The sequence below is a fragment of the Amblyomma mixtum genome, chromosome 8 (genome assembly GCF_055824585.1).
Source record: "Amblyomma mixtum isolate Tamu chromosome 8, ASM5582458v1, whole genome shotgun sequence".
Classification (NCBI taxonomy): domain Eukaryota; kingdom Metazoa; phylum Arthropoda; class Arachnida; order Ixodida; family Ixodidae; genus Amblyomma; species Amblyomma mixtum.
The window spans coordinates 69,546,845-69,574,733 of NC_143019.1; the positions used below are offsets into that span (position 1 = coordinate 69,546,845).

The 27,889-nt window shown below is 48.1% G+C and overlaps 2 protein-coding genes across 2 annotated transcripts; both read right to left on the reverse strand.

Annotated features, from left to right (window-relative positions):
* Positions 1-1,307: 1,307 nt before the first annotated feature.
* LOC149332883 (rRNA-processing protein UTP23 homolog) lies at positions 1,308-2,675 on the reverse strand. The gene is made up of 2 exons (XM_089555909.1): positions 2,421-2,675; positions 1,308-1,926 (listed from the first exon to the last, which is right to left on the reverse strand). The coding sequence occupies exons 1-2, from the start codon at positions 2,570-2,572 to the stop codon at positions 1,323-1,325; spliced, it is 756 nt and encodes a 251-aa protein (XP_089412035.1). The 5' UTR covers positions 2,573-2,675; the 3' UTR covers positions 1,308-1,322.
* Positions 2,676-12,758: 10,083 nt separating this feature from the next.
* Positions 12,759-27,801, reverse strand: LOC149332884 (uncharacterized). Its single transcript, XM_089555910.1, has 6 exons — positions 27,653-27,801; positions 25,523-25,644; positions 22,822-22,948; positions 15,517-15,687; positions 14,638-14,751; positions 12,759-12,908 (listed from the first exon to the last, which is right to left on the reverse strand). The coding sequence occupies exons 1-6, from the start codon at positions 27,716-27,718 to the stop codon at positions 12,768-12,770; spliced, it is 741 nt and encodes a 246-aa protein (XP_089412036.1). The 5' UTR covers positions 27,719-27,801; the 3' UTR covers positions 12,759-12,767.
* Between the last annotated feature and the right edge of the window lie 88 nt (positions 27,802-27,889).

The window sequence follows — 27,889 nt, forward strand, 5'->3', positions numbered from 1 at the left end:
AGCGAGACGGTTATATGCCATCTCTGCGTCAAATTCAGCATGCAGAAGTGAGCGATTGAATCAAGAGAAGCATTTTATGGTGCATTTTCAGCATTGCAATAGTCAGTAGGTTGTTTAAAGTGGCTGCTCCAGCTGACCTGATTCATGGCAGTTCAGTGCCTCTTACTGCAAGAGTAGGTCACAGACTGTGGTCAAAAGCACTAGCACATAAGGCCTGTTGCACCTTTCTCACTGCAGCAGTGTCACGAAGTCTGCTCGCACAGTGCCGATGGCAATGTAACGCACACACAACATCCACTGCATCCAAACACTCAGATAAGGCATGCCATTATAGAAACCAGATTGCACCAAATACACTGCAGGTGCTGACGTGGCTAAAACATATTGCAAAGAGCATTTCCTTTCTCTCTGGAACCAGTAGCAAAGTGCTGGTTAGTCTAAAACCTGAACAAAAAATTAGCTGTGGTTCAACTACTGCTGAACCTGGTTAGAGAGTGAATATGGCGTATCGGGCAACTATAAGCGGCTTGGCGTCTGTAATGTGACAGTGTTCTGGACACTGGATAGGCAACGCACCCACCCTGCCAGCCTGACAGGTGGCAGTTAATGGTTGATCGCGAGAGTTTGCTCACCCAATGAACGCTGCGGCCTGTTGCAACAGTGCCGTGCGTGTCTGCCACAACGTTGTCAGCGCTAACGCATGCAGTCCACGTCTAGATCTCTCTCATCACCCCACGTACCTATAAATGTGATTCAGGTATCCGCTGACCCAGAGAGCCAGTTATGCGCACTTCCTTTCCTTAAAATCATCGGAGCTTAAAACATTGAACATTGTCAACGCCAATGAACACAGTGAATGCCAACACCCAATGGCTTCAGTGCCATGTTTCTGCCACAACGTTGTCAAAGCCAATGCATGCAGCGCACACCCGTCACTGCCGCCACATAGCTTAAAGCATGACTGAAGTGTCCAGCCTGGCTTTTTTCAGTCTCTCCGACTCACTTTCCGTACCTGCTGATGAATCCCACAAAGCCGCCCCTTCTATCTATACGATGCAATGCCGGTTCCTCCTCTGCTGTTGCAACGCGGTTTCACTGGCTCCTCCTCTGACGTCATGCCAGATGGCACGATGCTGCCAGCTGCGGCAGTTGCTAGGCAACGGCTCAGCTCACGCTGTGGCCACCGGCCACAGCGAAACGGCGAGAAGACGGCCAATGTAGCTCTCGCTACAAAAGTAAAGCGTCACGTGATAAATATGCCGGTCATACTTCAAGGTGACCCAAAGCAACGCAGTTTAACACGGAACTTGCACGACCACCCTTTAATCTCCAGAAGACTTTGAAAGTTCAGACACCACATGCTTGGCAAGCTTAACGCGCTTGTGCCTCTTCCTTTTCCTTCCGCCTTCGGAGCTAGCCTGTTCGGCTTGGGCCGGCCTCTTCAGGGGCTTCTTCGGCTTCTTGCACGACAACGGGTTGGGTCCGGCAGGTTTCCGCCGTTTCCTCTTGACCGGCGCATCCTGCTCGAGGTTCTCCTTCCGCTTGAGCTGCTGGACGACTACCAGCTGGCGTTCGGGGGCCTGCGACTGTGCGTGCAACGCCTCCATGCCCTTCCGCTCGCTCTTCTCCGAGGGCTTCTCCAGAGTAATGGCGTTGAAGAGGTAGAGTAGCGGCACGCCGACCAGGGCGCGCAGCCGTTCGCTGAGGTCGTGGTCTTGCGTGGCCACCATGTAGTGGTCGGGGTTTCGCTTGCGCACCATGCTGTGGAAGCAGTTGGCGGCGGTGATGGGTTGCTTCTCGTGGCCGCACCGACGTACGGGAAACTGTTTGATGACCAGCGTAGCGCCGTACAGCGTCGGACCGAGGCTCTCCGTTTCGACGACGGCGCATACTGTGGTGCAGAGCTTGACTTCGTCGCCGAGGTACCTGCGTGGGTGCGATTAGGGATGTAGTACGGTTACTTGATGCGGTGCAGATCGTGGAGTCCATGGCAGCATATACACTGCATTAAAAAAAAAGTAAGGGGGGGGGGGGGGGGGGGGAGCAATCCCCACGCTTCTCAATCCCTACAGCGCTCTCCCACGCGGCCACTATCGACCTATCTGGAATCGCACGAGAAGCACACCCGAAAACGCCAATATCTCCTCTGCTAGCCACAATACTACGGCCCACCTCAAAAACGTTCTCCCTGTCCAGCAAGTGATCATTCGAGTTTTCGGTTACGTCAAAGTGCTACTCCGAAGATCTGTTATAATGCACGCGCGATAAGGATGCGTTAGTCGCCCGGTTCACATTAGCACGATTCCCATCAGAATGCGAGGTGGCGCACGATTGTGCGGGAAGCATTGCACGTAAAAAGTGCTGCACTAACTAACTGAGAAATCTGAAAACGAGAACCGTGAGCTGCAGTGACGACTCACCTCGGCATTTGGTCGCGGATGTTCACTTTGTACTTGAGCGCTGCCGCGCAGAACGTGCCGTCCACGAGAATCTGGTAGGGAGGCCGGAACCCGAAGGCATTCTTGTAGAAATTGAGGTGCCTCTGCACCTTCTTGTAGCGGTTTATCCTCATTCTGAATTGTCGCGTCTGCTACGGCATTGTCACCCACGCGGGTGCCAGCGAAGCACGCGTGAAAACAACGCGTGAAAATAGTTATTCCTGCTAACTTTTCTGCACTATAGCGACGTCCAACAGCTGGTTGTTTGTATGGATAGATAGTACGAAATAGTAGATAGTTACGGTTCGTAACAGGATGAGGGCAAAAGAGGCCACCGCCTTTCAAAATTTATTGTTCATATTGAAAACCTTTGCTGTTAAGTGCTAAGTATTTATTACCTTCATACGTAGCTAGAGCACTTATAGTTTTGAGGTGCACAGAACTTCATCCCGCCCTACCCGAAGCGAAAAACGTTAGCAGATTGGTGGAGGAAGTAAAGGAAGGGATGAATTTGCGAATGAGATCGTCAAATTAGACGTTATAAAAGATTAAGCCTAAATTAAACAAGAAAATTTACTTTGGAAAAGGGAAACGGGGCAAGTAACGAGGACTTTTGAGGAGAGGGAGAAAAAAAAAAGAGTGGTCAACATAGTGCTAGGTGGCGCAAGCTGCTACTCGCTACAAAGAATAGTCATTACCATACATTCATTTATTCAATGCCTTCTGCTGCTTCTGCAACATGGAGGAAAAAAAAAACTAGGAGAGAGCGTGAAGTCAAAATCTTGAAGCGTAGTAAAAAAAAATATAATGAAAAAGCATAATGGCAATAGGCCTTCACGTAACAAGGCAGCGGTAGCTCTTAGCCGGCTTTCGGTTTCGGTTTCGCTGTCTCGCTGTGTTGTGTCAGACGGTGAACACGGCTGCGCTCGAAATTTGAGAAGCGCACACAGGCCGTGGAGCTTGGTGACTTGTATGTGCCGAGAGGCCAGTGCCTCAGTGCGCCCGTGTGTTTCGCGAAGTGCGGCTGGGTCGTCTGAGCTGCGCAACGAAATGCTGCGTGCCGGGATGCAGGATCAGGAAGGAAGAACGCCGTCCTGGGGTCCTCATCACAATCACAAACAGAAAACTATTGCTACTGTCACTAATGGCAGCGCCTGTCAGGTCGCAGTAACGAAAGCTGCATTATTCTATAGTATGGTATCTGCAGTCGTCTTCCGGCAAGGGCAGCCAGTTCTCGAGCAACGGCGTGAGCCCACAGCACCACGTCAACTCCGAGCATCGGCTCCGAAACCAACAAAGAAGCTAACGCCGAGTGCCGGGAGACCCCGCGCAGGGGCAGACGTAAAGCAGCCGGCACTCCCTCTCGACAGCGAGAGAGAGAAATACTGTACTGCTGCATTTCATGTCGGAACCGCGTATGTGCGCGAGCGTATTCGGCGCGACTTGTACCGAATACTTCTCCGACGTGCTGCGTTCCTGGCTGCACGAGCAGCTATCGGAGCGATGTGAACAGTTCAGCTCGCCACTTCTTCTGTGCTCCTAGCAATGAAGCGCTTCGCTCGACATGGAACAAAGCGATTCCTCGTGCCGACATGTGCCTTTCTGCAAAATCTAAGGTGTGTGATTTGCACTTTCATGACCAGGACATGTTGAAGAGTTACGTGCATGTTATCAATAGAGAGATAGTCAAGGTACTACGAGGTATAGACACTGGCAGAGGGTGCCGTGCCGAAAGCTTTCCCGAACCTCCCTTCGTACTTGTCGAAGCCGCCGGGAAAAAGCGCAGACGTTTTTTTGTCTCATTCAAGTGGGGGCCAATGCGAAGATGCACAGAACAAGCACATTGTTAACCCGGGTGTTGCTTTGGATGATAACTTTAAGTGACATCGAAGGCGTTCGGCTCCCGACTGTTGCGGATGCTTTCCCTTGAAGACAGCATTGGCAAATATGTCGTGTTTTATTGCGAAAGCAATACTAGTTGCACTTTCAGCCCGTCGCGTAGCGAGGCCGGTAGCTACCATATTAGCATATTGGATTGGAGTGGATTGGATTAGATTGGAATGGATTGGATTGGATTGTATAACCGATGCATCACCACAAGTCACAACCACAAGCACCACCACCAGCTACACTACCAGCTGAACCATGGCGTAGCTACGGATATTGCTTTCGCAATTACCGGGCTTAACCAAGCTAAGCCACAGCCATTTTTCTCCCTCTCAAAACAAAACAAAAGCTCCCGCAAATTGAAAAATGCGTTTCAGTGGGGACTTAGAAAATTGCCACGGCAAATGCTGATGGCCGTCTGGTCTCGGCGTTTAAAAGCGTTAACATCCGCACATTTCTACTACACCTTTCTAATGCAGAAAATTGACGAGCTTGATGTGTGTTCCGGGCAAAAACAGTGCAAGGTTCGAGCGTTTCATGCGGTTGCAAGGTTCTCTCTTCTGGAGAAATGTGCTAACCATGCCAAAAGAAAAATAGCAGGAACTTCAAGTGTAGCAGAAGAAGAAAAGAGCGCCACAAAGACAAAAAATGATAAAAATCTTCAAAAGAAAGCAATAAGAGCTGCATCTGCACGCGTTTCTTTTATGGCTGAGGTGGAGAACCTGAAGAAGCAGCTAGCAAGCCAACAAAGTGTGGCGATCGAGGAGGCACTCAAGCCCCTACCACCAGTCCAACAACTTGCGTTCCAGATGTCACTTCAACAGGTGAAGGCTAAGCGCCCTCGAGGTGTCCGGTACACACGAATATGGTTAATGAATTGCCTGCTCTTTCGCATCGCAAGCCCAAAAGCTTACAATCTTCTGAGAAACATGAAGATGCATCCCCTACCAACGACTAGTCGCCTAAACCAAATCCTTTCTGGTGTACCTTGTGAACATAGTTACAATGAGGTAGCACTGAGGCAATGAGGGCCTTTTTCAACGAGCGTCAAATGAAACGCGAACAAAACAACTGGAATGCGAGCGCAAAAAATCAAGCATATTAGAGGCTGGAGATGAAATACGGGCGTGGGCTATTAACATTTCAGAAGAGCGGTCTTTTCGGCTTCGATGGGAAAATCAACCGCTCATGTATATTGCCTCCCTAGTATAATATCTGCGAGTTGTGCTGTTCGCGTTTCAATTGGCTTGTTCGCGTTTCAACTGACGATGATAGTACAGTCTTTGTCAAAAGTAACCAGGCTGCGTGGTTTGCTTCTAGCTTGTATAATGGAGCCCTTGTGGCTTTCCTAAAGATCAAAACGTGTTGGAAGGTAAGAGGACCCCTAGTCCTTACCTTCAATGACCATTTCAGCTTCAGGGAAGCTGTAAGGGCTCCACTGTACGAGCTAGAAGCAATCCATGCAGCCTGGTTACTTTTGACAAAGACTGTACGTCCTGTGGAGCGGTGTGGCACCTTTGTATTGGACGAGATCAAGCTACGGGAGTCGGTCGATTTAAACAAATCAACAGTAAATTTTGATGTGTTTTTCAATTTTGGAGGCCGATCAGGAGAGCAAGCTACGGTTGACATGCCCTGGTGATTATGTTTATACCGCTTTTTCACAGGTGGGTGCAGCAAGCCAGCTTTTCTACTAGAGGCGCTGCCCCAGGCTTTGAACTAGCTAAAATAGTTATGGAGTCAGTGCTGAAACTTGAGTAGTATGGTGCTACCATTATAGCCGTCGCAAGTAATGGTGTCGGAAAGAGCACGTCGATGTAGACTCATGTTGGGATATCAGGCAAACTCTATCAATCGGTCAACAAGATTCCGCATCCGACCCTTGAACAGGGACGTTTCCTTCATTTCTTGTGCGACGTGCCACACATTGTCAAGTGTGTAATGAATCACCTTGACCCACACGCACGGAAAGGTAATGCCAGATTTTAAAAAAATTATCGCACGTTTGAACGGTGCGATGTTTTCCTAACCTCAGTTCTTCCTTTTCGTTAATTTTTTATAGGCTGGCCCTGACTTGGTAAACTTTGATCACTACAAAAACCTACATGAGGCTGAGGAGAAAGAACAGCTAAAGGTTGTTCCGAAGATGAAGGCATCTCACGTGAATCCGAAGAAGCTGGAAAAGATGAAAGTCCGGCTTGCAACTCAAGTATGGTAATAGTGTGCCTTCTGCTTTGTATGCTTTTGTGCCACTGCTGTCTTGTCAGATTAACAGAAAAGCAAATGCCGTGAGACTTAAACATGTCCACTCTGGTTGCAGGTTTTAACTGAACCCCTTAAGTGATAGTCAACACTACTCTCAGCTTTTCAGCAGGAGTGTTGCTGTGGGCCTGAAGTTCTATTGGGAGCAGCGAAAATCAGGCTTTGAAGGTACGGAAGGCAAAGAGAGTGTCACAAGGAGGATGAATGACCGCTTTGATGCTCTGAATGCAAAGTGTCCAGCCGAAGGTATTCGCAAGAATTCGCCGCAAATCAAGGTACAGGAAAATGTTTTATGTGCTGTTTTAAACAGATGTGCTACATGTTATTTCACTTTACAATCTAGGTCATCACAGACATCCTTGACATGCAGAACGCCGCAGAGAAGGACAGTATCAGGAATAAAACGAAGCTATTTGCCTCCCAAAGGACGACCGAGTCTCTTCGAGTAACACTAATGTAAGTAACCGACATCATTCCTTGTCTGCACGACAAGAGTGTCAGATACGTGCTAACTGCGAAGCTTAATCAGGACCCTTCTTTGTTTTGAAATTGCCACTTTAGGCTAGTGTGTTCTAAGACTGACCTTTTTCTTCTTTTTGGCGCTTCTTTGGCGTGGTGAGAAGCTTCGGTGGTGATGAAGATCACCCTAAGATCACACACTTTTGGCAGATCTTCAGGCTCCTGAGCCTTTACACCCCACTGAAAACGGGAATGAGAGGAAACAATTGCTCCGGTGAAGTCGATTGTTTTTTGCTACTGTGGAGGAGTGCCTGAGAACAAAAAAGTTGCAAGCTTTGTTCTTAAATTGGAACCGTCAACTGAAGCTGGCCACAATAATCGGGCAGATTGGCCTGCAGGAGGAGGCAGACGGTGGCTCACTCCAACACAGCTACAGCCACCCTGCTGCATCTAAAGCTGTTAGAGGCAAAGGACAGAGCGCGGCAGCCCCGGCACGCTAGCTATGCGCCGCTACTGCGCATCGGGGAGAAGAGAGAGAGAGGCAAAGGACAGAGCGTGGAAGCGGCGGCACGCTAGCTATGCGCCGTTACTGCGCATCGGAGAGAACAGAGAGAGAGGTAAAGGACAGAGCGCGGCAGCCCCGGCACGCTAGCTATGCGCCGCTACTGCGCATCGGGGAGAAGAGAGAGAGAGGCAAAGGACAGAGCGTGGAAGCGGCGGCACGCTAGCTATGCGCCGTTACTGCGCATCGGAGAGAACAGAGAGAGAGGTAAAGGACAGAGCGCGGCAGCCCCGGCACGCTAGCTATGCGCCGCTACTGCGCATCGGGGAGAAGAGAGAGAGAGGCAAAGGACAGAGCGTGGAAGCGGCGGCACGCTAGCTATGCGCCGTTACTGCGCATCGGAGAGAACAGAGAGAGAGGTAAAGGACAGAGCGCGGCAGCCCCGGCACGCTAGCTATGCGCCGCTACTGCGCATGCGCAACTGGCGAGCGCAGCGGCGGCACCTCTGAGTAACCCGCGCAGCGACGGCGGCGGCCCGCCAGCTGTGCGCCGTGTGACGTCACTGCTCCTCGCGCATGCGCAGTATGGCCTTACCACGGCTCCGCGAAATGGCTCGGCCACTAGCGTAGTGTTGCTTTCACGACAAAAACTAGCCACGCTGCATACGCAATGCCTTCTGACCTCGGACGTACCAGAAGCTTTGAAGAACGCAAACATTATCCTAATTCATAACAAGATAGATGTCAGACTTGCAAAAATCACCGACCAATCAGCTTACTCTCCGTTGCCTACAAGATATTTACCAAGGTAATCGCAAATAGAATCAGGGCAACCTTGGACTTCGATCAAACAAGTGACCAGACGGGCTTTCCTAAAGGATTCTCGACAAAGAATTCTCGACAAGGATTCACACTGTAAATCAGGTGACAAGAGAAAAGTGCAGATTATAACCAGCCCCTATATACAGCGTTCACTGATTACGAGAAAATATTTGACTCAGTGGAAAATTCAGCAGTTTGGCAGGCATTGCAGAATAAGGGTGTGGAAGAGTCTTAAGAATCCTGGAAGACATCCGTTTAACGACTGCAGAGCTACCGTAGTCCTTCTTAAAGTCACACAAAAATTACATTAAAGGGACACTGAGGAGAGCTCTATTAATATTTTTTTCATAGCAAAATCCGATAGTTCGGCATTTCATGGCTTTGTTGCCACTTGGCCGGCAGCGAAAGATGCATTTATTTCTAAGAAATTTGGATTCGAAGTTGAAAAAGTTTTTCCCGCTACACTGTTTTGTCCTATGACGTCATGAAGCTTGTACTTGCGAGTTTGGCCTGTGGCGGCGATACCTGTATTTTGGTTCTTGCTCTTTTCTATGTTACAAGAGCTTTGTTGTCAGTATGAGTGGCGTTTTTGTAATCAGGAGCTGGTATTCTGTCGATGCAAGTCAACTTCAATTTCTCCTCAGTGTCCCTTTAAGGAAGGGTGTCAGGCAGGGAGGCACGATCTCCCATATGCTATTCACCGCCTCTTTACAGGAGGTGTTCCGAGGCCTGGTTGGGAGCAGTTGGGGATTTCAGTTAATGGAGAACACCTAAGTAATCTGCGCCCAGGTGAAAATATTTCCCAGCTCAACTGGTTTATGGAACAATTTCCAGTTAGTTCCAGTTAGAACCAAGTGGAACCCAATTGGTTCCAACTGGAACCAACTGGAAATTGTTCCATAAACCATTTGGGCTGGGAAAGATTTTCGCCAGGGGAGCTCGCTGATGACATTGCCATGCTAAGTCGCTCAGGAGATGAGCTGCAGAGCATGATCAATGGTTAGACAGGCAGAGCAGAACGGTAGGCTTTAAAGTTAACGTGCAAAAAACCAACGTAATGATTAAGAGTCTCGAAAGAGAACAGCAGTTCACAATTGTTAGCGAGGTGCTGGAAGTGTTAAGTAAGGGAGTACGTCTAATTAGGGCAAGTAGTGGACTCTGATTGGGATCATGTGATAGAAGTAATTAGAAATAAGAATGGGCTAAGGCCATCTTTTAGCGCTACACAAAAGGACACCGAACGAGTGGACACACACACAACACTGTGTGCGCGCCGACCCGTTCTGTGTCCTTGTCGTGTGTTGCGCTACAATATGGTTTTAGTTAAGAACCAACAAGTCCAAGTTTCAACCATACTGAAGAAATGGGTGGAGCGCATATGGCAGGTTCTCTCAGATCATCAATGGCAGTTCCTCAATATCCCTCAAGAAAAAAGTACACAAGAGCCGTACTCTTAGGTGAGCACCGTATCTTACCGGTACTCACCTATGGCCCAGAAACGTGGAGGCTGACGAAAGGGGTTCAGCTTAAGAGTAACGTCAAGAGACCGGAAGCGGGCAGTGTGAGTGATGGAAGAAACGCGGGTCAAAAACATCCCAGTCCAAATCAAGAGGAAGAAATCGGCTTGGGCAGGGATATAATGCGAAGGCAGGATAACCGCTGGTCCTTAAGGGTAACAGAGTGGATTCCAAGAGAAGGCAAGCGCAGCAGTAGGCGTCAGAAAATTACATGGGCTGATGAGAATAAGCAGGTTAAGGGCATACGGGGGCCGCAGCTTGAAAAGGACAAGGTTGATTGGAGAGACAGGGGAGAGGCCTTGTCCCTGCAGTGGGCGTAGTCAGGCTGCTGCTGCTGCTACCGATCATGATGACGATGATGATAACTGCCAATGGAAAGTAGCTCACAAGGTGGCTCGCAAGAGGTAGCCGTCCACAAAACGAGGGAGGGTGGGAAGAAGCTTAATACACGAGCCAAGTTAGGCTCGCCGCCTCAAGTCGATGTGTTAAGGCTGGAGCTTGAGCTGGTACAGTTGTTGCCCAGCAGGTGGGCGATACGGGCCGTAAGCAGTGGTAACGGTGTCTGTCTAGCGCAGCAGGGGTAACGATCCAGCAGTCACAGGAATAGGGTACGTGGGAAGAGGGGGTTTGTAGGAATTCGCGTTGGAGGTTGTATGGCGATTGAGTGGCATGTAGACAGGTATAACAAGTGTGTCCACTGTCAGGGCAGGCACCACGTATCTAGGCGTTTAAACATGGCCTACGTTCTAGATACAAAAGTGCGAGCTTTGAGAAATGAAAGGTGCGAGCCAAGGCGCAAAGAGTTCTAAGCCCCTTCAAAAAGGCGTTTAAGACCGATCTGGAGCATTCTGCCTCCCTACACCATGCTCGGTAATAAGGAGACCCTTTCTTGAGAGGGAACACATTTTGCCGAGCTAGTTGCATAGATTCAACTCGTAGCATTGCTATTAGACAAACTTTCATAGCCTGTACAAGGAAAAGCTCGATAAAAAGTTAAGACGAGCAGAAGCATCGAAGGAACAGCAACGCCATATGTACACGCTTACATGAGCGTAGATAGAGACCCAGCCTGAACATTCAAAATACTGAGTGCGTGCTTCCGCACTGTAAACCGTTTTCGAGATCTGAATACTTCAACCGCTTCTATTTACGTCGTGTAACCCGCTTCTAAAAATTGGGGTTTGACGAAATGAGGCCCACGGTCGAGACTGTACAGGCCGATGGCTATCAGTGCTGTTGCGAAGGGGTTGGTTGTGCTCCCTGGCAGTCAGATTAAAATACCTGCCGTTTGGCTTACGTAGGCCTGCCTTCACGGGAAGAAATGAAATTCCATCGCCAGTCTCCTCGTGTTTTGGTAATGATTACGAGGCAAGTTTTAAGGCGGAAGCCTTTAATGTCTCATCGTTGTAAGCAGCAGTTGTCGACAGAAAATGTCACGCTTTTCAATTGGTGGAAACGGTCGTGACGTCACAGTGCGCGAATTTCAAACGGGGCCAATTGTACTTTGGCTAGTAACCATGCAACCAATTGAAGGATCGTATAGTGATGCTCCAAGTAAGTGGGAGTGAGCTTAGTTAATTACTTAATTACCCAATTAGCCTAATTAGCTTTATTAGTCAGGCCATATAAATAAATAAAACCGATTAAGAAAGTGGTCGAGCTCAGGAATCGAACCCCGGTCTTCGGCGTGAGAGACGAGCATGCTATCCACTCCGCCATGCCAGCTCGATGGTTTGGAATGAACAAAGGCGCGTCTAGTGAATACGGTGTCTTCACTCACTCTCATCCTCCTCCATTCCCTTCCAGCGAGGTTTAGGTGTCCACCGACAAATGAGAGAGATACATTTCCTTTCCTCAAAAACCAATTTACCGACGAGCGGAGGCGTAGAACCGAATGGGCGATTGCGTTCTATGGACTCCTTGACAGCGTTGCAAGACGCTGTCGCGTTCCACTCTTACGGGCGAAGCTTAACATCTTAACCACACATCAGTGACCACACTTTAGGTCAAAAAAGTGCCCCCCTGAATTTTGTGAGACAGTTACTGCGTAATTTCCTTTCCTCAAATACAATTTTCATTTTCTTCATTACGGCTCCTCTTTATCTATCTTCTTTCACTCCCACTTCCTCCCTTCCTCTACGGTGCGGTTCAGGTGTCCACCGAGATGACAGAGAATTACTGCACCATTTCCTTTCCTCAAAAAGCGTTGCGTTCAAAGGGCAAGGCATCGCGCCGAACGGGTGGTGGCGTTCCGTGGACTCCCTGGCAGCGCTACAACGCGCTGTCGCGTTCCACTCCTAAAGGCGAAGCTTAAGCGTCATTAATTAGCAGTTAATTAGTATTAAGGTATTAATTAGTAATTAGCCATTGATTAGTGATTTGTCATCACTTAGTAGTTAGTGCTCAATTATATGTGACGCCACCAGTGCCACACAAACAGCAAAGGTGGTGCGGAAAACGCTTCCGCCTCTACCCACTTTAGACAGTCAAAGTGTCCCCTGAATTTTTTTTCCAGTGGAGAATGCAAGAAGGCATAGGTTTTGAAAGGGGAAGTGGAGCCTAGTTATTGTGAGCAAGGAACTCAGTTTGTCGATGCAGCTACCGTCTTTTGACTGTTTTAAGTCGCCTTCAGGGTTCCAGAAGAGTTTTCGCACAGAAGGAGTCTCTGGGTATGTGCTTAACAAGCGACTCAACACAAACGTCCGGCCTTTCAAGACAGCCGCGCTAACTAGCGTAAAATAGATTATTTGTCAGAAGGCTAAGAGCAGAAGCCCCAAAAAGAAACTAGCACTACGTGGCCAGTGACATTACAAACACACCATTGGCAGTCCGAAGTTTTATTCGGGCTCCCTCTTCGTATTAACTCCCTACCGAGCTGGGTTCAAGCCCCAAGCGCTGCTTTAATTGCTTTGAGGCGGGCGAACTTTCCCTTGCCGCAGGTGTCCTTGTAGTCGTCCATTTCAACGTTGTACACCGCCAGGCCGATGTAGTCGTTCGGCATCACACTCAGCCTGGCCTTAGTCTGCAGACGGTAAGGATATGAAAGAAAATTAAACATTGGGCTGTGTATTACGAATTTCATTTTACTTTGGTTCCGCCCTCTTACGAACGTTTTCATGCTTCTGTTTACCTGATTACTACCACATCTCTGAGCCCTTTGGGGCCCTAGCTACACTATCCATGACAATCATACCTCATTGTGGCAACCTTTCCTACAGTTCGTTACCTTACACTCCAAGATTAGTGGCTATTTGACTAGATACATAGTAAAAATAAACTGGTTGGTTTATGGTTGGTTTATGAGGTTTAACGTCCCAAAGGGACTAAGGCTATGAGAGACGCCGTAGTGGAGGGCTCCGGAAATTTCGACCACCTGGGGTTCTTTAACGTGCACTGACATCGCACAGTACACGGGCCTCTAGAATTTCTCCTCCAAAGAAATTCCAGCCGCCGCGGCCGGGATCGAACCCGCGTCTTTTGGGTCAGCAGCCGAGCACCATAACCGCTGAGCCACCGCGGCGGCGTAAAAATAAACTTCTTTCATCGCGATTATGATGAATTATGGCAACAACGAATATCATTCAAATGCTGAAATTATGTGTAGTTTTGAGTCCAGGCAACCTGGAACGCTTGACTTCCGCAACTCCATACGTAGTATGCGGAATATTTTGCTGTCAGAAATTAACGCAGTGCTTTTCAGACTCACGTAGAATGACACGCATGAAAGCCATTTGGCCTAAAGCGATTACCTGAACGTCTCATGTAGCCAAGGCGGGGAAAGTGGGGCAATCAACCTGTCAGCAAGTGTTTAGGCTCTACTTTACGAATAATTAGCAAGATGCTTTTGAAGACAACCATTGCATTTAAAGACTTCCTTGCAAACAGCTGGATGTCACAAAATTAAGGACAGTCCTCAGACAACTCATGCTTGCTTGGTGGTACTTCTATGCTTGTTAATGCAATTCTATGCTTGTTAATGCAAACCACGTACCCAGTTCTTGTCGCCAAGCATTGTTATTTTATCTTATTTACTATACAATAACAAAGAGAGGCCAAGAGAAATTAAGAAAATCACGTTCTCCAATCAATGCTGTATCAATATCTGCTCGACAACCTGCACAACTTCTGTCGCGGTGATCCGCGTAGCAGGTGCTTAAGAGGGATAGGGTTCCTGGTTCTGCCTGCGGTTTCACATGTGGCGATTACTCTTGCCGCTTTGAACAAAATAATAAAGCGGAAATGTGACTTTAAACGTTTCAGTGCTATTGCGACTACGCGAGCGGAAAACGTTAGTCGACAACAGACTTAAGCGATAGTCCACTCATCTCGCTTGCTTTCTTCTCTCAGTTCATTGCGACTGTATGGGGATGAATTCCATTCTATTCGCTGTGAACCGGTAAACTAGCCTGGCGGCTCTCCTAATCTGGGGCAGGAAAGCCTCCGTCCTAGCTTCCAGACAGATATGTACAAGGTTAATAAGCAAATTGGAGCTGGTCTGAACCGGCTCCACATATTCGGAGCACTAAATGACAAGAATCGTGGTGTTGTCTGTTGTGTCTCACCGCAGTTTGCTAGCTGGTAGTGCATACGCTTCTTGTCGTCCATGTTTCATTGCACCGTTTACTCTGAGGTGGGAACAGTAACCTAATCTTTCCCTTCCATAACTACAGTGCTAAATCCCCCTTTCGCCCGGTGCTACACAAGAACAAGCAATAGGCTTTTAAACCTTCAGCATAGCGCAGGTCGTTTACCTTCATTTTAAATGTGGCTGCCGAATCGAAGAGCGCGAGAAACTTCTTGTGCTCGTCAGCCGCATAGACCGTCTCTTCGTCAGCGACGTCCTTCGCGGTCTTCATGTTGCACACCTTCAAATAGCAAAGAACGGTTGCTGCTAATTGATCGGTTCATGTCCCGGCACTTAATGGAATATCACATGCCTCCTGCTCACACAACCTTTACTTCAGACATCGTGATAAGCAACAACGTTCAATCCCCTGCGGAAAGAAATAGTACTTAAAGGTGCAAGGTATAATGAAGCATTTCTTAGGACGAATCCTACAATTTTATATATTCCCTGTAAGAAAGCCATACGTGCCTTTAGGAAAAGTGGAAATTTAGAGGCCGATGTTTCAGGTTATATAGAAAGCAAACGATAGCATGCCACACAGTTATGTTCACCACATCATTTTCTTGCCCTCGCATTACATACCGTGCTCATCCCGCTTATTTATTCGTTATTTCGACCAGATCGATATTAACCCGCACTTGTTCCATGACTATCTTTGATCTCTTTCAGTCTCGTGACTTGAAAAATGCCATTTTCCTTTCCATAGCTCGTCACAAGTTCTTGCAGCATAAATCAGCATGGCAAGACAGTTTTTTTATGCTTTACTTCTATGGATTCTAGTCAGGCGCCAACCATGACCTCAGGGTACCTGACCAATACTTTCTACCAACAGTTGAAGGTTTCCTCCACGATACTTTTTAGAGCCAGCATTCTGCTCTGTCTGTATACGCCCTCAATCGTCTCCGATTCTTGCATATCGCTGCTCAGCAGGGCAGTGCCGTTCGTTAATGCAGGTAACAAATAGTGCGCATACACACAACGCACGCTTCATCCACGCTCTCACCGCCGCGTAATCCATGTCGAGGGTGCTCTCGGACATTTCTCGCGTCGAGGCCTCGTTCCATGTCGTCTTCATGTGGTAGGTCCTCGCGTACATGGCGAAAGATAGCAGCACGTACCGTGCACGCCTAGCAATGTCCGTGAGCTCGTTCTTCAAGTCGTCTTTGATAAGTGCCTGAACAAAGAAGAGAGGAAGAGGAGCATTAGCATACGAACAAGAAAAAAGCCGAATACCGAGCAGGTAAGTGCATTCACGGAACTATGTACCTGTAATGAAGCCGAGGAAATATTTCAACAGAAAATAGAGAAAAAATAAAGGCAAAAGGGGAGCGGGGAAATGAGGGCATACCTTCTGCAGCATCACTCGTGGAAACCCGCAATTATTCAAGTTTGCACCGGAATGCTAGACTGAGTTTATCTACGCCAGAGATGCGAATTGCTGAGGTTTGTTTTCAAGACTTACATCAGAAAAATATTGTCTTGCACTGCGTTTGGACGTCATCCAGCGTTTAGAGACCGTAGTTCAGAGCACGCTGAGATGAAAGTTATGGACGCTGGCTACACTTTAACAGCGAGGGATGACTGTTAGAATTTGACAAGGTAAGTTGCTGGGCGAGCTGGTTCCGATATTCCATGACTACAGCGTACACATCGCGATACATCTGCCAAACCGGCCGATGTATCAACGAAAGATTGAAAGAGCATGATTATAATGTCGCACGTGGGCCTATCGTAGGCCACGTATCGAAACACTGCAGAAACTGCAAAAGTGATGATGTTGATGACGAAGATGACAATGATGCCTGCGTATGATTGTACAACGAGTGCGTTGTGATAGGTAGGAACCGCGATTCGCTGACAAGAGAAATCATATGAAGCACACATGATAGAAAGGCTCCCGGAAGGATGTATAAGCGCACCATCTGTACTGCTGTCAGGAAAAGAAAAACGCTACCTTGAATGTGAATGTTGACACGCGTGTGCTTTAATTTGTTTATTATTACTATTATTATTTATTTTATTTTTCTGAATTGTTTCCGCTGCATGACTTGTGTCTATTACGTTTCCTTTTTCACCGCCTGCTAGGTACTTATTCCGGCTGGAAGCTAATAAAGATTTCAGTTGTAAGTCAGCGCTGTGTTGTGTCTCTGCCTGTGTCCTTGTCCAGTTCGTTGAGCTGTAGTCATGGAATAGGGTTAGAATTTGCTAGTTTGCAATGAAAATAACCTTAATTCGCAGGAACCAGGGTAGTTCGCAGCAGGTACTTTGCAGCGACTGCATACCTACAGTAGGGCGACTGCGCGATCATTCTAGCTGCTTTGGCTCGTGCGCCTCGTGCCCGGAAGGAATCGGCACTAAGGGGCTGCCCAGAAGAATTTATGTCATGCCTGATTAGCAGACTACGTATCCTCGTTTTGCTTGTACGACCTCACGAAAATCAGGGACCAAAGCTGTCATCTACCAAGTCATACACGATGAGTAGAAAAGGCAGAGAGGCTGAGCGACGACTGACTGTTTCCATACCCAGCGTAGAATAAGTTCGTTGCTGTTGGAAGTTTTATAGTCCCGAAGGAGGTAATGGTTTGGTCTGGTCTCTATAATGCACCAAACGCACGGTCAGAAAAATCTAACCTGTGCTGAGACACTGCTATAGTAAGATACATCTGACGAAAAGAACAAGAACAGTTGTTAATGGTGCACTGAAGAGGATTCTGAACTTGTCTTTTTGCCGCGGGAACTCTATCGACACGTTCCTAGCATTCTTAGAAACTGCAACTTATTGCCCTGTATGGCCGATTTCCCTTATTAAATCGAATTAACGTCCGGCTCCCACCCTTTTTTTTGAATTCTCCCTCGTTCGATGGGCGGAGTCGACCAACGCGTGAACTTCATTTCAGCCAGCTCCGTGGAGGCTTTGCTTTCGCTTTATTTTGTATTTTAGGTTTCCATGAATAAATAGTTTCATTCGCAGATAATATAGCCGCAAAATAAGCCCACAGAAATAAAAATACGCGCGGACTATTTGCTACTACGGACTACTACGTATTACTCCGCCGATGGCAGAGCGGCAAGCCGCCGCGGGACTGGGTGAAAGGCACTCCACGCGTTGGTCGACTCCGCCCACCGTACGAGGGAGAATGAAAAAAAAAGGGCGGGAGCCGGACGTTAATTCGATTTAATTTGGGAAATCGGCCATACAGGGCAATAAGTCGCAGTGTCTAAGAATGCTAGGAATGTGTAGATCGAGTTCCCGCGGCAAAAAGACAAGTTCAGATTCCTCTTCAGTGCACCTTTAACCATACCCTTAGTCCTCAGGGTGATATATTACTGTGCTAACCAAAATCAAAATAGAAATTTTCTTGCATCATTTAAAAAAAATGCAAGAGGCATAAATATTCTGGCAGTCATAGTTATGTTTGATGATTAGGAAAATTCTCTGCGCTGTTCATTAAAGTGGTGCAGCTTTACTACAAGATATCCGTTAAGTGTACTATTGCATTTCGCCTAAGAGTAAGAGAAACGCGTTGTCAAATACTGATAGACTGAAATGCATAGGAAAAATTAAAGCTAAGCTTACGAGATAATCACATTAATAGGTGAAAGCTGATAGGCATTAGATGAGAGGCATGGAGTGACTGACCCGTTTATGCGTTTCACAGGCCTTGGTGTGTATACGCTCACAAGTATACTCCACCTTCATAAGCATGCAGTACTCGGTTCGATCGCATTCCCGGCACACTTCAGACTCCAGGACCCGCTTGCACGAAGCAAACATACAAGTTCCCAGCATTGTCCTGTTCGCAGTCCAAACCCTCCGTGGGTACCGTATCTAGCCTACCGCATTCTTCAAAACAGCGTCTACACCGGTGACCCCGCGCTCCGGCGTATCGTTTGGGCTCCCGCTCACATGGGCCTTGAGGGAAATGAGGCAGCTGACGCCGCCGCCCGCGCGCTCTCTCACCGGACATTCCCCTCCGACCCTGACGATCAGGAACTCGAATTTATTCCAGCTTACACCTCCAAAGACATCGTTTTACTCTATCAATCTGGCCATGGTCTTTATCGCCGCCCGTGTAAAGGGTCTGTCAAAGGCGAGGAGCGGCTTCTGCTCCGCCTGTATACTAATACTTTGCTGTGCCCGGCAGCTCTGAAACACTTCGACCCTTCTTTCTCGGGCAGCTGTCCGCACTGTGCGGAGAAGTCTTCGGATATCTACCACATGGTGTGGGCCTGCCCCTCCAACCCTGCTATCCCCCCTCACCCCAACCCAACCCGGGAGGACTGGGAGGCGACCCTGCTCGGCTGCTTTGACCTGCAGGCCCAACGGGCCTTGGTCGCGCGAGCCTGGGCGGCGGCCGATGCCACTGGGGTCCCGAACTAGGGACCTCCACCTAGTATATGTAAGGGCTGGCCCCCTCTGGGTCAGCTCATGCATAACCTCATGTATTATACCTGTACATAAATGTTTTTCACCACCACACCGTTGGTGTTGAGTAAAACAAAGGTACAAAGCAGGCTGACTGGGTCAGCGCGTATATTGTGCTGTGAGGTGGCGGTTGTGGACACCTACAGTTTCAAGCAGCTATGCAGCTCGGTGCCTGCCACACACACGATTCCGACGATACAAACGTAAACATTGGCAGGTTGTGGAGAGGTGGCTCTTGAATCGAATCCCCTACAACTGATATTTCTGTGCTTTGGTTTGGTTTATTGGAGTTTAAGGTCCCAAAGCAACTAAGGCTATGAGAGACGCCGTAGTGGAGGGCTCCGGCGTCTCTCAGCCTTAGTGGCTTTATTTGCAACGCTGAAGGTGCAGTTTTTCAGACGTCATTTTTCTTCCAATTGTAGAAGCGTAGCTTGTTGGGCCAGTTGGTGTATGTTACTGGGGAGAGAAACCAGCAAACAGGACGCGTGCACAACAGCGTACACAACAAAATTTTACCTGATCAAGAATCGAGCTGAGCAGTGCGCACATGCGCGCGAGCAGGCAATGCCAATGAAAAAGAAAGCCAAAAGAGTGGAAAGGTAAGTAAGTGATTAAAATGCTGCTATCATGAACTTGGAGACTATGTCCCATTCATGAATCCGTATTCCTTAGAAGAAAATTTTACTGATGTACCACTGACGCAATCAATGCCTGACTTTAATTCAAGAGCTTCCAAGATTTCGTGCTCCATCTGCGTTTTGCCTCGGCCGATGATTTTTACATCGCTGAACAGGGGAATACAGTTCTGACAATTGCTGCGATGTTTTGGGAGGTTGGGCGGATTATCATGTTGCAGTGATGAGCGATGCTGTCTTACCCGGTCATTATTTGGTCAGTCTAGCCGATAAAGGATTTACCACAGGACAGGGGGAAAGAGCAAACAACGTTGATTGTAGTACATTGGTGAGGATTGTTTGGTGTTTGGCTTTATTTGTGGCCTTCCCAGAGATACGGGCACATAGTGAAGAAAGTATTGTGGGTGCTGAAAACACAACGTCCACACCGTATTTCATATCCTCCTTTATGATACTATGCGAGACATTTTTCATATAGGTAACAACAGCAGGCTTCAATTTCTGACGTGACGCTTCTTCGTTGTGAGGTGCGTGCTGTAACCTATGCTTACGTGACAGTGATTCAGAAACTGAGATTAGGACCTGTTCGGGGTAACTTGCTGACCGCAGACGACCAGCTTGTTCAAAGAAACTGTTCTGCATAACGTGAGGGCAGCTTTTTCGCAAGGCATTTCCTACACAGAGATTGGCTATGCTCCTTTTCACTAGTTTTCAGTCTGACAAGGTGTAGGGTACGACCGGATGTTGTCATGCAGTGGTACGTCATCAGCAAATTAGCATCAACAGCAAATCTTACCAATCTGTTCGTCAGTATTAGGCTTGTTAAGTAACACATTGTGCAAACTAGATAAACATATCTGGCACAACAAAGAAGCTACACTCGAGCCAATAGGAATACCATGCTTCTGTATGTACTGTGATCCTCATGCTCTACAGCAGTAGATGAGAAATTACACGTTAACAGCTCCATAAACGAGTCCAGAGATAGGCACGCACTATTCTGAAAATGAATCGCACCTCTGCTGTCGACGAGGTCACACCCAGTCTCAAGTATCTTGTGCATTTTCGAATAGAACAGGTCCTCGACGTCGATGGATATGGCAGAAGATAATAAGGGCAACCTCTCAAAAAATTGCTGCAGTTGTCAAAACTGTACTCCCCTGCTCAGCAATGTGAAAATCATCGGCCGAGGCAAAACGCTGATTGAACGGGAAATCTTGAAAGCTTTTAAAATAAAGTCAGGCACTTATTCCATCAACGATACATCAGTAAAATTTTGTCCTAACGAATACAGATTCATAAATGGCACATAGTCTCCACGTGCAAGATAGCAGTATTTTTACTTACTTACCTTTCCGCATTTTTGGCTTTGTTTTCTTTAGGCTTTTCCTGCTCATGGGCATGTGCCTGGATGTGGTGTCGCCCGTCCGGCGGACGGCGAGAGATCGTATGGTTACATTGCATGACATAACCATGCATTACCGCTTAGGTAGACTTCTATATCCCCCCGCACATAGTTATCTAGCCAAACCACAAGAGGTTGTGTGGAGGCAACTCCAAACCAACACTTTCCTCAAGCCCACGATATATGCTCGCACATACCCTGGGGTCTACTCCCCTTCCTGTGAACTATGTGACCAACTTGCCACGCTATTTCACATAATCTGGGCTTACCCTCGGGACATCCCTCAACGTTGCTTGCAGCTCTCGAATCCAGACCAGTGGGAGGCCGCATTGCTCAGTTCCGACATGAACACATAGGCCCTGGTTGTGACAAGAGCCCTAGAATTCGCCTAACGCAACGGGCTCATGGCCACTTAATGGGGCTATAACCCCACACCATCTGCTACTTTTGCCGTCGGAAATAAAGTTTATCCTCCTCCTCCTCAGGTGCGAGGCCATTAGGTCAGCGTGCCTTTCCTTTCATGATCTATTCGTGAAATTTACATTTTTCACTACCACCTTCCTTCCTTCGTTTAGGGTGGGGTTAGGTGTCCACCAAAGCTGAGACAATTACTGCGTATTGTCTTTCCTCCAGAACGAACTTTCATTTTCGTTTAATATGAAGGTAAATTTTACCGAAAAAAGGAACAAGGTTTCCAAGTGTACGGAATTTTAAAGGTGCTGCACAGAATAAAAGTCTGAAATAGTCATCATCATCATCATCATTATATTCATCAGCCTGACTACTTCCACTACAAGGCGAAGGGCTCTCCCATGTCTCTCCAACGTATCCGCGCAATCTTTTCAATCTCATCCGCTCATTTAATTTTCTGCCGTCCCCTGCTATGCTTGCGTTCTCTTGGAATCCACCCCGCTTCCATTAAAGGGAGTATGCAATAAATTAATTGAGATTACGTAAACCAGACGAAAGGCGTTCTATCACTCGTCACCCACCCGCCCCATCCACCCACAACCCCCATCCCGTCCCGTCCCGTCCCGTCCCGTCCGTCCGTCCGGTTGTCGCACCCAGCAACCCAGTAGCAGCGTCAGCATCGTCTCTTCGGTTTCTCTCCGCCCCGGGCGGACGAAAAAGACACTGCGAGTGGCTCCAGAACTCTCGACAGAAAAAGGCGGGAGAGGTAAACTGAACTGAAACCATATGCGCCTGGCTCGCGCTTGCCCGAGGGGGTCGCGCGGCGGCAGGAGCAGATGATTTTCACGGCTACTGAAAGTGTGCCCGTGACGTCGTGACTGGTATGGATCCAGTCATAGCAGTCATTTGTAAATTTACAAAATTTACAAGCGACTTTTAATTCGTAGCATAGTCCCTTAAGGACCAGCGGTTATCTTGGCTTCGCATTACTCTTGATTCCAACTAGGGTGTCGTTAATCGTGTTTGTTCCCTCACCCACTCTTCCCGCTTCCTGTCACTTAACGTTACATCTATCACTTCTGAAACAGAATATTTCGTAGCTAATTGAGTGAATTTCTACACGGAATGAAACCTCATCCGGCTGTGAAGGAACCCAGGTGGCCGAAATCATCCCGAGCCCTTAACTGCAATGCCCACTTCTCTTCTTTCACTCTCTACATCATCTCACACACAACGTTGTTGAGGTGTCCACCGAAGGTCAGACGTTTACTGCGTCTTTCTTTTTCTCAAAGCCAAATTTTGTCTTCACACTGAGCAGTAACATCTGAGCAAAACTAAGTAGAGCGTTAACACAGGAAAGTGCTTCATAGGAGGAAAATGGCGCAGAGGAAAACGAAGCACACACGGAAGTGCACAGACGCAGGCACTCACGAGGGAGAGGGCGTTGTGTTCGGACAGGTCCACTCCGTCCGGGTTGGGCGCCAGGGGCCAGCGGTCGCCGTTGCCCGCGCTCTCCGTGTGCAGCTTGACGACGATCATGGTCAGTCCGGGGAAGTCGCTGGCAGAAAAGGCGGACATCAATGCACCACAGTGCAGCAAGCCAGTGACCGGTGCAATCTTTTACATGACAATTCCTATAATTTTGCACGATCTCCACATGCCCCGTATGGATTCCGTATGGAACGTAAGGAGTGTGCGTACGGAATACAGTGCGTACGGAATACTCGAAATACGTGCGGACTCTGTGCAACGTAATAACCATATGGAAATCACGTAGAAACCACTAGAAGAGGATACGCAAACCACACGCAAAATATTAGAGCCTTAAGGGTTCCAGTCATGTCAGGTTCCACCGAGTTTGCGAATAATAAACCCGTTGCATAATTTCGTTTATATTGGTATAGAGGCCTAAGTTGTCTCCAAAAACCTGGAGGCGCCTCTCAAATTCACTTCGACTCATCTTTTTATATTAGAGAGTTTTAGCTGAGCGGGTTTACTGTCCGCTCCGCTCGCAGTTCCCAGCGGAGCCACAGCGGAGCGTCGCGCAAGAGTAGAGTTTTAGCGCAGCGTCTTCCCCGTCCGCTCAAGCGAGGCAACTCGTTGCGCCTCCTAGTGGTGGTAACTGGACTTGCCAGAAAATGGTTATAAGTAAGCGTCTCTGATATATGCGTGAATAAATAAATGATAGCTGTTTACGTTTGCTGTATGCTTTCTGGTAACAAAAGTGATTTGGTTTTAGCAGTGAAGCTTTCGTATTAGAAAAAAAAAATTAATGTCTGCCACTGCGAGAGCCAAGCCAAGACCACGCAAGTCACCCCTCTCAACGTGCGCGTGTACGCATTTGTAGCGTTGTTTAGCGTGTGCATTCATCCTCTACGCGTGCGAGCGTCGATCGTGATCGAGTTACGTTCGCAAGTTATCCGACACCGCCTGCAATCTGTTCGCCATGCCAAAAAGTATCCGGCAAGACCCGCGCTGGCGGCCGCCATGTTGAATGTTTACGTTTGGTTCGGCTAGCGCGAGCCCAGAAGGCTTTGCGCGAGGCCCGCTCGTCGGCCCGCTCCGGACTCCGCTTGGCTCGCGCGGGAGCGGGGCGGAGGAGCCGTCCCGCTCGCGCGCTCCCGCCTGAGCGCTTCGCGCATGCGCAGTAGCGCTCCCGCTAGCTCGCTGAGCGGAGCGAGCGCACAAACCCGCTCAGCTAAAACTCTCTATTGTTTGTTTATTCTGAGGGCACACGATTTCGGTATTATTTGGTGCAGATAGATGCATCCGCTAGCAACCGTCTCGTTACGCAATACACATTTTTTTTTTTGCCAGAGCTGCCCTGCTCATATTTGCACTATGATAGTCTAAACAACTTACCGTGCTTCGAGCCTACTTTTGTATTGAGTCATACGCTGAGATTTTAGCACAGTTTTGCTTTGGACGAGAATGTCGCCTGACGCTACTGAGGCTTTCGTCGCCGTTCCTTGAGCCTAATTCCTCCCTGTCCAATGCTCAGAATTTAGCTCGGATTGGACAACCTGTAACAATCTTACTGTTTCTCGGTTTAACAGGTTGGTCACGTTCAAACTTCAATAACGGATTAATTCACAAGTCAGGGTAGTCATTGCTGACTAAGCATCCACCCAGCCAAGTCTCAGTCATCTGGTTCCCCGGTCACCTGGAACTACCAGGAGGAAACGAAGCCGCCCACAGGTATGCCCGAGCTCTTCTATACCGGGCGTCTCCCCCTGATGACCATGAAGGGTGCCGCGACCTAATAGGTTTAGCAGTGTATGCTGACAACCTCGCGCCATACAGAACAGCCAGAAAGGAGTACCCAACACCACAGAAATCCCTCAATAAGTTACCAACACATACCCAACACCAGCTAAATTACACCAGTGGTACCCTACACTACACTCTCCGCAGTGTCCACATTGTGGAGAGGTAGCCAACCTCTACCATACGGTGTGGGCATGCCAATATAATCCCTTAGTTGATCCCATTCCCAACACCTCGGAGGAGCAGTGGGAGGCTATTTTGCTCAGCGATGATCCTAACCGTCAGCACTGGCTGGTGGGGAGGGCCAGCGCAGCAGCAGCAGCCAGTGGACTACAGGACTAGGCAGCCCACCCACAAGTTCTGAGAATATTGAAGAAATAAAGATGTTTGTAATCAATCAAATCAAGCGCGATTGCTTTGAGCCAGTGGCACACTGTTCACAACACCACAGATATAAGCATGGGAGGCCTTGCGGCTCTTACACAAGCACCGAATTTATGGTTCCCTAAGGCAGCAGCATGCAATGCTGTCGACTACATCGAGGACAGCAAGCGAATCCAACTCGACCAAGCATGTGCAGCTTATCGCAAACAATTCTCTGACGCGCGATGGAATGCAGCATGCTTCTGGACATCAATACCTTGACAATTTGTTCGTTAACCAGGTTCTTTTTGCGTTTGCTAGTTCATTTTTTCCTTTGGAACATTGTTTTTCGTTACTCCCAAAACTAATGCGTTAACATAAAGGTTAACTTGCACGGTAACTGGGAGTCAGAGGCGTGCAAAAAATACCGGTTGTGGCGCTTAACGCCGTTATCATCGCCTGTGCTCTGTGATTCGCCACAACGCCAGAGATATTCGCTCACCGAGGAGCTCTCTTTGCTGCTTCCAGAATCTCGTCCCCTTTGGAGCCGTCCCGGAGAGAGATGCCCAGGGCGCAGTGATACTGCCGGCCGGATGACTTTGTCTGCAGGAAGTCGGCTACGATCTGCACAGTCCACGCACAGGAGGTCATAAATGTAGACTGGAATCGACATAGCAAAAACTTGCTGTTCGTCATAGCGGTCATGTGCCTATTGACAATCCTTGTTCGGCAGTCCTTGAGGGCATAGGTCACCCTTTGGAGGACAGTCTCCTCATGCATATATACTCTGGTGAAGTGGCAACGAAAATATTTTAGTCAGGACCGACAGACACAAACACACACTCCTGACTTGAGGCAGTGATGTTTGACTTGAGGCAAGTCAAACATCACTGGCGAGTCGCGTAGAAACCATACCTTGAGGACGATATTTTGGGCAGCTAGGTTTACCGGCTAGGTTATACAGCTAGGTAAAGCTGTATAGCTTTGGTTTAGCCATATAGTCCTGCATTCTGCCTTGGAACCACCCTCAGTTTGCCCAATGCTCCACCTCGTCATAACCTCCATTCCTGTAGCCACCCTTTGGGTTCTCATCGCACTGGCGTTCCGATTGTGCATTCATCCGTTCTCGTCATAACCTACGAAACTACTATGGCAATCGTCACCCCCCGCCTCTCTTTCCCCTTCCTTCACTTCCCCAATGGATGGCGACAGCGACTTTCCTGCCACTTGACAACCTTGGTGGGCACCTGCACTATTTAAGTAGTTATTGAAAGAGCTTACGGTTGGTGTTATAGATTTCACGGTAGATTGTAAAGCTAACTAAGCTAAAGCTACGCCAGCTCTCACTGTAAATGCAAACTGCTCCGAAAACGTGTATGTCACAAAACGTGAGCAATACTGAGAGCATGGGTACAGGTTTCACGTAAAGTAACGCCATTTGAAGATGCAGACGTTTCTCACAGCATCTTCACACGTGCAGCTTCGGACAGGGTAATGCCAACCACACTTCGGCGGTGGGACTCCTGACGCATGATTTTAATTTTCATGCACGTAAACACCGCTTGCGCGCTCGTGCAGCAGGTTAATTTTTGTTATGCACCGCGAGCAGAGAGTAGAACAGCCAGAACATGCTCTTTATTACTGTGTCCGCGACTATACGTCTTCGTGGACTGACCACCAGGAGAGGAAGCCTGAAGCGTAAGAGGGTTACAACGGTAGTAACGAGACATCAGAAAAAGCAGGATGAGATTGTCAACGCTAATTTCGTCCACTCACAGACTCTCACGTCGAGAATCACGCCAATCTCACTAGACTGACTACGATTACTAACAAAACTCTATTTGACTCTATGTTTTCTTCACTGCATTTAATTTGAGAGCCATTTATTTCTACGTTTACTTTTTGTATTTTTCATCTGAGCCTTGTATTTATTGCTGTATTTTGTGTTACAACTTGTATTTAACATTTTTCAATTTTGCTAAACCTGTTCTTTTTTTCATATATTATGTATTCGCCCCTCCTGCTTGGGCCTACTGTAGGCCTGCAGTATGTTCTAAATAAATAAATAAATAAATAAATAAATAAAAGCCCGGAGCTGTGCTTCAAAGTGCACACTCCCAAACTCAAGAAATATCCACGTGACAAGAATAAGCTTTCCAGTTGACGACCGCAGCGAGAAGTAAGCCAGCTGTCTTCTTTTCTAGGAAGAAATGATTGTGGCGCACAAGCTTTGATCACACATTTTGTGTGATCATATACCGCGTCATGCCATGATCGCAGAAGTTTTCACTGACAGCATCGATATTAAATTCACAATACGTGTGGCTCAAGCGCAGGAATGACTTCCAGTGAGTTTAGCCGGCCGAGGCCACGTAGTCCCTGAAAATTCTGTAACCTCACCTGCCAGCCTGACTGCACTCATTTAACTCAACACTGGCCTTCTGGGTTCAGCATGACATACTCTGATTATACACTCGCACTTGTTCCTCAACACACTCGTGGCAGCACGCGTAGTAGATCCAATGTGTGCACCGCACAACTACCACCCTGCTGAATTGTGAGAGTGGCAGTTAAGCGGCGTTTGGACATACCTTCCACCAGCCAGTAGTGGGGACAAGGCTTTTGCACTCACCTTCAGGTATTGCAGGTCTGTGCCCTTTAAGTCATCGTAGTCTTCGGCGTTCTCGACGTTGAGCATACCAAAGTGAATCAGTCGAGCGCTGAACAGCTTGTCCAGGGACGAGGTCAGCTCGGACTCCTTGTCCTTCACAGCATCAGCGATGGACCTGCGAAAGACGAGCGTATTAGCGGTGGTGCCGGGCCTTAAAAATTATCTGCACAGCAAAAGAAGGCGGTGCTAATGCGCACC

What these genes read in the sequence shown, in the direction of transcription:
- LOC149332883 (XM_089555909.1), bottom strand. Translation starts at nt 2,572, where the DNA reads ATGAGGATAAACCGCTACAAGAAGGTGCAGAGGCACCTCAATTTCTAC. An exon ending in ATCCGCGACCAAATGCCGAG is followed by an intron (nt 1,927 to 2,420) that starts GTGAGTCGTCAC and finishes GCACCCACGCAG; the next exon opens with GTACCTCGGCGACGAAGTCA.
- LOC149332884 (XM_089555910.1), bottom strand. Translation starts at nt 27,718, where the DNA reads ATGCTCAACGTCGAGAACGCCGAAGACTACGATGACTTAAAGGGCACA. An exon ending in CAGACCTGCAATACCTGAAG is followed by an intron (nt 25,645 to 27,652) that starts GTGAGTGCAAAA and finishes TGGACTGTGCAG; the next exon opens with ATCGTAGCCGACTTCCTGCA. An exon ending in GCAGCAAAGAGAGCTCCTCG is followed by an intron (nt 22,949 to 25,522) that starts GTGAGCGAATAT and finishes CTTTTCTGCCAG; the next exon opens with CGACTTCCCCGGACTGACCA.